Source organism: Rattus norvegicus, chromosome 1 (assembly GCF_021556685.1).
Source record: "Rattus norvegicus strain SHRSP/BbbUtx chromosome 1, alternate assembly SHRSP_T2T, whole genome shotgun sequence".
NCBI classification, from domain to species: Eukaryota; Metazoa; Chordata; class Mammalia; order Rodentia; family Muridae; genus Rattus; species Rattus norvegicus.
Genome location: NC_141534.1, coordinates 85324496 through 85333959, shown reverse-complemented (window position 1 = coordinate 85333959; position 9464 = coordinate 85324496). Strand labels below are relative to the sequence as shown.

General features: G+C 39.2%; 1 protein-coding gene across 1 annotated transcript; it reads right to left on the bottom strand.

The window, feature by feature from the left end:
• Positions 1–4174: 4174 nt before the first annotated feature.
• Vom1r61 (vomeronasal 1 receptor 61) lies at positions 4175–7670 on the bottom strand. Its single transcript, NM_001008935.2, has one exon. The coding sequence runs from the start codon at positions 6216–6218 to the stop codon at positions 5265–5267; it is 954 nt and encodes a 317-aa protein (NP_001008935.1). The 5' UTR covers positions 6219–7670; the 3' UTR covers positions 4175–5264.
• Positions 7671–9464: the final 1794 nt, after the last annotated feature.

The following is a 9464-nucleotide window of genomic DNA, read 5'->3' as shown; positions in this document are numbered from 1 at the left end:
AATCATTGACTCAACTGTCAAAGATAAGGTAAAGCGGAAAAAGCTACTGGTCCAAAACATACAGGAAATCCAGGACTCAATGAGAAGATCAAACCTAAGGATAATAGGTATAGAAGAGAGTGAAGACTCCCAGCTCAAAGGACCAGTAAATATCTTCAACAAAATCATAGAAGAAAACTTCCCTAACCTAAAAAAAGAGATACCCATAGGCATACAAGAAGCCTACAGAACTCCAAATAGATTGGACCAGAAAAGAAACACCTCCCATCACATAATTGTCAAAACACCAAACGCACAAAATAAAGAAAGAATACTAAAAGCAGTAAGGGAAAAAGGTCAAGTAACATATAAAGGGAGACCTATCAGAATCACACCAGACTTCTCGCCAGAAACTATGAAGGCCAGAAGATCCTGGACTGATGTCATACAGACCCTAAGAGAACACAAATGCCAGCCCAGGTTACTGTATCCAGCAAAACTCTCAATTAACATAGATGGAGAAACCAAGATATTCCATGACAAAACCAAATTTACACAATATCTTTCTACAAATCCAGCACTACAAAGGATAATAAATGATAAAGCCCAACATAAGGAGGCAAGCTATACCCTAGAAGAAGCAAGAAACTAATCGTCTTGGCAACAAAACAAAGGGAATGAAAGCACACAAACATAACCTCACATCCAAATATGAATATAATGGGAAGCAATAATCACTATTCCTTAATATCTCTCAACATCAATGGCCTCAACTCCCCAATAAAAAGACATAGATTAACAAACTGGATACGCAACGAGGACTCTGCATTCTGCTGCCTACAGGAAACACACCTCAGAGACAAAGACAGACATTACCTCAGAGTGAAAGGCTGGAAAACAATTTTCCAAGCAAATGGTCAGAAGAAGAAAGCTGGAGTAGCCATTCTAATATCAAATAAAATCAATATTCAATAAAAGTCATCAAAAAAGATAAGGAAGGACACTTCATATTCATCAAAGGAAAAATCCACCAAGATGAACTCTCAGTCCTAAATATCTATGCCCCAAATACAAGGGCACCTACATACGTAAAAGAAACCTTACTAAAGTTCAAAACACACATTGCACCTCACACAATAATAGTGGGAGATTTAAACACCCCACTCTCATCAATGGACAGATCATGGAAACAGAAATTAAACAGAGATGTAGACAGACTAAGAGAAGTCATGAGCCAAATGGACTTAACAGATATTTATAGAACATTCTATCCTAAAGCAAAAGGATATACCTTCTTCTCAGCTCCTCATGGTACTTTCTCCAAAATTGACCATATAATTGGTCAAAAAAACGGGCCTCAACAGGTACAGAAAGATAGAAATAATCCCATGCGTGCTATCAGACCACCACGGCCTAAAACTGGTCTTCAATAACAATCAAGGAAGAATGCCCACATATATTTGGAAATTGAACAATGCTCTACTCAATGATAACCTGGTCAAGGAAGAAATAAAGAAAGAAATTAAAAACTTTTTAGAATTTAATGAAAATGAAGGTACAACATACCCAAACTTACGGGACACAATGAAAGCTGTGCTAAGAGGAAAACTCATAGCGCTGAGTGCCTGCAGAAAGAAACAGGAAAGAGCATATGTCAGCAGCTTGACAGCACACCTAAAAGCTCTAGAACAAAAAGAAGCAAATACACCCAGGAGGAGTAGAAGGAAGGAAATAATCAAACTCAGAGCTGAAATCAACCAAGTAGAAACAAAAAGGACCATAGAAAGAATCAACAGAACCAAAAGTTGGTTCTTTGAGAAAATCAACAAGATAGATAAACCCTTAGCCAGACTAACGAGAGGACACAGAGAGTGCGTCCAATTTTCAAAATCAGAAATGAAAAGGAAGACATAACGACAGATTCAGAGGAAATTCAAAAAATCATCAGATCTTACTATAAAAACCTATATTCAACAAAACTTGGAAATCTTCAAGAAATGGACAATTTCCTAGACAGATACCAGGTACCGAAGTTAAATCAGGAACAGATAAACCAGTTAAACAACCCCATAACTCCTAAGGAAATAGAAGCAGTCATTAAAGGTCTCCCAACCAAAAAGAGCCCAGGTCCAGACGGGTTTAGTGCAGAATTCTATCAAACCTTCATAGAAGACCTCATACCAATATTATCCAAACTATTCCACAAAATTGAAACAGATGGATCACTACCGAATACCTTCTATGAAGCCACAATTACTCTTATACCTAAACCACACAAAGACACAACAAAGAAAGAGAACTTCAGACCAATTTCCCTTATGAATATCGACGCAAAAATACTCAATAAAATTCTGGCAAACCGAATCCAAGAGCACATCAAAACAATCATCCACCATGACCAGGTAGGCTTCATCCCATGCATGCAGGGATGGTTTAATATACGGAAAACCATCAACATGATTCATTATAAAAACAAACTGAAAGAACAAAACCACATGATCATTTCATTAGACGCTGAGAAAGCATTTGACAAAATTCAACACCCCTTCATGATAAAAGTCCTGAAAGAATAGGAATTCAAGGCCCATACCTGAACATAGTAAAAGCCATATACAGCAAACCAGTTGCTAACATTAAACTAAATGGAGAGAAACTTGAAGCAATCCCACTAAAATCAGGGACTAGACAAGGCTGCCCACTCTCTCCCTACTTATTCAATATAGTTCTTGAAGTTCTAGCCAGAGCAATCAGACAACAAAAGGAGATCCAGGGGATACAGATCGGAAAAGAAGAGGTCAAAATATCACTATTTGCAGATGACATGATAGTATATTTAAGTGATCCCAAAAGTTCCACCAGAGAACTACTAAAGCTGATAAACAACTTCAGCAAAGTGGCTGGGTATAAAATTAACTCAAATAAATCAGTTGCCTTCCTCTATACAAAAGAGAAACAAGCCGAGAAAGAAATTAGGGAAATGACACCCTTCATAATAGACCCAAATAATATAAAGTACCTCGGTGTGACTTTAACCAAGCAAGTAAAAGATCTGTACAATAAGAACTTCAAGACACTGAGGAAAGAAATTGAAGAAGACCTCAGAAGATGGAAAGATCTCCCATGCTCATGGATTGGCAGGATTAATATAGTAAAAATGGCCATTTTACCAAAAGCAATCTACAGATTCAATGCAATCCCCATCAAAATACCAATCTAATTCTTCAAAGAGTTAGACAGAACAATTTGCAAATTCATCTGGAATAACAAAAAACCCAGGATAGCTAAAGCTATCCTCAACAATAAAAGGACTTCAGGGGGAATCACTATCCCTGAACTCAAGCAGTATTACAGAGCAATAGTGATAAAAACTGCATGGTATTGGTACAGAGACAGACAGATAGACCAATGGAATAGAATTGAAGACCCAGAAATGAACCCACACACCTATGGTCACTTGATTTTTGACAAAGGAGCCAAAACCATCCAATGGAAAAAAGATAGGATTTTCAGCAAATGGTGCTGGTTGAACTGGAGGTCAACATGTAGAAGAATGCAGATCGATCCATGCTTATCACCTGGTACAAAGCTTAAGTCCAAGTGGATCAAGGACCTCCACATCAAACCAGACACACTCAAACTAATAGAAGAAAAACTAGGGAAGCATCTGGAACACATAGGCAATGGGGGGAGGGTTGGGAGGGGAACACCCATAAGGAAGGGGTGGGGGGAGGGGGATGTTTGCCCGGAAACCGGGAAAGGGAATAACACTCGAAATGTATATAAGAAATACTCAAGTTAATAAAAAAAATAAATACTCAAGTTAATAAAAAAAAAGTGGAACAAGAAGACCCTTTGGAGGGGATAGGGAGGCAAAGTTTAGAACAGAGACTGAAGGAACACCCATTCAGAGCCTGCCCCACATGTGACCCATACATAGACAGCCACCAAACTAGATAAGATGATGAAGCAAAGAGGTGCAGGTTGACAGAAACTGGATGTATATATCTCCTGAGAGACACAGCCAGAATATGGCAAATACATAGGCGAATGCCAGCAGCAAACCACTGAACTGAGAAAGGGACCCCTGTTGAAGGAATCAGAGAAAGGACTGAAAGAGCTGAAGGGGGCTGAGACCCCATATGAACAACAATGCCAACCAACCAGAGCTTCCAGGGAATAAACCACTACCCAAAGTTTATACAAGGACTGACCCTGAGCTCCAAAACATAGGTAGCAATGAATAACCTAGTAGGGGCACCAGTGGAAGGGGAAGCCCTTGGCCCTGCCAAGGCTAGGCCCCGAGTGATTGGGTTGTTATGGGGAGTGCAGTAATGGTGAGAGGATGGGGAGGGGAGTACCCACAAACAAGGGGAGTCAGAGGGGTTATGTGGTTATTAGCCTAGAAATGGGAAAGGGAATAATATTTGAAATGTAAATAAGAAATACACAATTTAATAAAGATAAAAAAAGAGAGATCAAAAGATTTTTGTCTCTATTTAAAAGGTTCATCACTTACCTCATGTGGTATCTTTCATTCAGGACATCTCTTCTAAATTCAAACTGCTCTAATAAAAACCTTTTATGTTTCAAAAAAGAGAAATTTTATCACAGACCCAAATAATTTTTTGTCTCCTAATTACCAATTTTAAGCTGAAAAACATCACAGAATAGAATGAAAACATTTCTAAATTAGTCTGCTGTGGTGGGTATGACTTTATTCCCAGCTTTCAGGATGCAGAGGCACTAATATCTCTTGAGTTCGAGGCTATCGTGGTCTACATAATGAGTTCCAAGAAAAGCCTGGGCTATCTACAGAGATCCTGACTCAAAAAACAAAACAAGACAAAAAAAATACAAGTGAAATAAAGACTTTTCAAAGTGTCAAAAATTTTTGAAAAAATCTATCCTATATCTATTGCCTATTGATGTACCTAGCTACCTACCTATCTGCTTTATCTATTTATCTTTGTGTGTGTAAGTATATCTGTATGGTCATGTGTACAAAATGGGAGTGTGTTTATCATGGCACTTATGTGGAGATTAAGAAGACCAGTTTTTATTGTATATGCTCCAAAGCATTAAAATTTCAATAGACAGTAAATATGACATGGTGTAGATGCATTTTTATTGATCCAGAATATTAAAAACCTAAAACCTGAAAAGTGTACAACTTGTGGGAATTCCAATTACAACCATAGCAAGGACTCAAGAGCCACACAGCTTCCAACATATCACAAAAATCCCTAGACAGACTTGTTTGATGATGAGAATACCTGGACTTCATATCAGTCACCAACTGCTCTTTGATAACAAGTAATTCTCAGTATTGGTAGGGAAGAAATATACTGTGAAATAATTTTATGAGTGTTCAACAGTAAAAATGGGCAGAGAGTGGGGTACAATGATGCCACAATGGCGATAATTGCCCCCCAACTTGGCATTCTTTCATTAGTACAAAACTTGTCATAAATGGTGGAAAAGTTGTTCAACAAATAAAAGAACACAAAACAGTTTACAATCAACAGGATTGTGTGAGTGGCTTTGTGTTCAGGAGAAGATTGGGAGGAGAGGTTTGGGTTGCGGAGATGTTTGGCTCTTTTTTGGTGCCTGCAGAGGAGGGTCACCATGTAGAGGCTGGTCCATACCAGGATGGCCATAAAGAACAAATCTCTTATTATGATAACACTCAGGAATAATTCCACATTGGGATACTCAAGTGGAACATTTCCACAGTAAACATGAGAATATGCATATTCAATCTCAGTGTAATTGATTTTCGCTATCACAGTCTCAATGAGGAGCACATATATGACCAGGTTGATGAACCAGGAAAACAGGAAGGAGTCAAATGTCCATATAGAGAGTTTAGGCTTAAGCCTTGCCCACTTAGAATTACTGGGAGTGATGGTGATGGCTTGGAATATGCTTAGAATAGAAGTGGTAGAGATGGACATAGCCCGGGTGACTCTGTAGGCATACACAATGGCCTTACAGCCAGCATCATCCAGAAAATTGGGTACTCCAAAGGATGAAGTGATATATGGTATCAGAGCAAATATGATTGTCAACATATTGACTATCACCAGGTGCATGAAAATGGGATTGATTGGTCTACTAATGTAAGCTTTAACCAAGAAGTTGTGCACATACACCATGAAGAGCAATGAGTTCCCTATGACACCCACACAGAGCTCAGATATAAAGAAAACCCCCAAGAGGGTGTTGCTTGGAAACATCATCTCAGGCAGGCCTTCAGTGAAAACAGATCCAACTGAAGTATAAAGCTCATTACATACTGATGTTGTGGGGGAAAATATACTGACTGACACATCAGGAGGAGGGAAGTTTAAAGAAATGTCGAGCTCCCCAGTATTGCAGGTCCAGGTGTGGTACCTCTGGGAACTTCATTCCAGGGATTCTTGAGAACCTCAGAGGATAGAAAGGATTGAAGTAGGTGGGTTGAAAGTAAAAATCTTCTGACTGCAGTTATATTAAGAAGCAGAATGTTAATGACCTAAAAGGCAAATATGCATGTTATAAAGAATTTTATTCAGTAGATCACACTATAATTTTTAAAGAAATATATTTTTCTTTTTTGTATATAAGTACACTGTAGCTGTCTTCAGACACACCAGAAGAGGGGATTAGATCCTATTGCAAATAGTTGTGACCCACCGAGTGGTTTCTGGGAATTGAACTTAGCACCTCTGGAAGAACAGCCAGTGCTCTTAACTGCTGAACCATCTCTCTAGCCCATACTGTATATTTTTAAAACTCCATTTGAAAGTTCTAATCTTACCCAAGTAGACAGTAGCATACATAGCTGAACACTTTTGGAGGTTCAGTTGTACTCTTAAACTATTCCAAGGTATTTATCTTTAAATTCAAAACAGAAATGAGAGAGGGTTGAGTGGTTAAGAGCAGCAGCTGCTTCTTCTATAGAACCAAGATCAGAGTCCAGCCTTTACAACTTTAAATCCAGTTCCTAAGGATCTGAAAACTTCTTCCTGCCTCTGTGGCACCAGACATAAACAAACTTCACAAACATACATTCAAGAAAGAACTGTACATGTAAAAGAAAGAGTAAATTAAAAGCAATTCTCAATGAAAGATATTTCATTTGTGATTTGTTTCTGAATCCAACCCTTGGGTCATTTTGGAGGCTCAAACACAGTGTAGAGTTTCTGTTAATCAGAACACAAAAAGACAGTTGCTAATACATGGCCCAGGGTTGCGTGCATTCTCAGAGAAATATTTTTCTGTCACTCTTTTTGTTATTTGTAGGAAATTGAATAGAATTGCAGATCATTATATTATGTAAAATAAGGGAGTCTCACACAGATAAACATGACAGACATTCTCATATATGCAATCTGGTGAAGAAATTAAAAAACACAACAGGGAGACTCTTAGTCATATGTGAGAAATGGAAACTGTAGCATGATACAGTAGGAAATAATGGGCAAATGTCATGAAAATCATGCTTGCGCATGTAATCAAATTCATAATACAATATACAAATATGATGTGTATCTGTCAATAAGACCTCATACGACTTCAATGAATCAACAACAACAAACCCCAAATTGGATTGAATATGATAAACATATAATGTTTTATATTATATTTAAAATGTCATAAATCATCACTAAAATTCCAATTACCTATTCGTATGTCAATAATTTTAGAAAAACCCAGGCTGAACACCCAGAAGTGCAGACATCCTGAGACCAGAGGACAGACTGCCACCTCTACACACCTCTGCCCACATCCCTGGTCCAAGGGGAAACTGCACAGTGCCTCTGGACACAGGGATATGGAACAGACAACCGCCTGTACCTGAGGTTCTGGTCTGTGCCCAGGACCAAACTGAACTGGACAAAAAGCTCCCTGCACCCAAATTCCCAGGAGAGAGAGAGAGCTGGACCTTCAGAAGTGTGGATACTCCTGAGAAATCAGAGGAGATTACCCTCTGCCCATAGCCCAGACCCAAGAGGGAATCGCATAGTGCCAACTGTGCCTGCTGGGTGCAAGGAACTAGGAGAAATCAGGGGCATGACCCTTTGATTCCTGCCCTAACCTAGAGCTGCAAGACAGTCTCCAGAAGAGTCAACACACCTGAGAACAGAGGTAAGACCACTTTTCTGCTACCAAGTGACCTGAGTGGTGGATTCAGGATACACAGAGGCAGAAGTCCTCTGGGTCAGGGCACTTCCTGTTTCTGGCTCTGCCTGAAAGTGAACTGATACCATCCCACAGTTCCCTGCACCGAAATCCCATGGTGAAGAAAGCTGAACCCCAAGGAATGCAGACAACCTAAGACCACAGTGCAGACTGCCACCTCTGCACACCTCTGCCCACATCCCCAGTCAAAGTGGAAAGTGCCTTTGGACACAGGGATATCAGAACGGATAGCCGCCTGTACCCGTGGTTCTGGTCTGCTCCCAGGACCGAACTGAATCAGCCAAACAGCTCCCTGCACCCAAATCCCCTGGGGGGAAGAGCTGGACCCTTAGAAGTGTGGATACTCCTGAGAAGTCAGAGGAGACTACCCTCTACCCACAGATAGAAATAATCCCATGCATTCTATCAGATAACCAGGACTAACGATGGTCTTCAATAAAAACAATAACGACAGAAAGCCCACATAAACATGAAAGTTGAACAACACTCTACACAATGACAATTTGGTGAAGGAAGAAATAAGGAAAGAAATAAAGGCTTCTTAGAATTTAATGAAAATGAAGATACATTACCAAACTTGTGGAACACAATGAAAGTGGTATTAAGAGGAAAATTCATAGCACTGAGTGCTTGCAAAAAGAAACAGGAGAAAGCATATGTAAGCAGCTTGACAGCACACCTAAAAGCTCTAGAACAAAAAGAAATAAATAAACACAAGAGGAGTAGAAGGCATGAAATAAACCCAGGGCTAAAATAAACTAAGTAGAAATGAAAAGGATTATACAAAGCATCAACAAAGCCAGGAGCTGGTTATTTGAGAAAATCAACAAGATAGATAAACCGTTAGCCAGACTAACCAGAGGTTGCAGAGAGTGTGTCCAAATTAACAAAATCAGAAATGAAAGGGGAGACATAAGAACAGGATCTGAAGAAATTATAAAAAATCATCAGATCCTACTACAAAAGCCTATATTCAACAAAACTGGAAAAACTGGAAGTAATGGACAATTTCCTAGACAGATACAAGGTACCAAAGTTAAATCAGGAACAGATAAACCATCTAAACAACCCCATAACTGCTAAAAGATATAGAAGCAGTCATTAAATGTCTCGCAACCAAAAAGAGCCCAGGACCAGGTGGGTTTGGTGCAGAATTCTATCAGACCTCCATACAAGACCTCAAACCAACACTGTCCAAAGTATTCTACAAATTAGAAACAGATGGAGCACTACCAAACTCCTTCTATGAAGCCACAATTACTCTTATACCTAAACCACACAAAGTCCAAAAAAAGAAAGAG

Coding starts and splice junctions, on each gene's coding strand:
- Vom1r61 (NM_001008935.2), bottom strand. CDS start 6,218: ATGATGTTTCCAAGCAACACCCTCTTGGGGGTTTTCTTTATATCTGAG.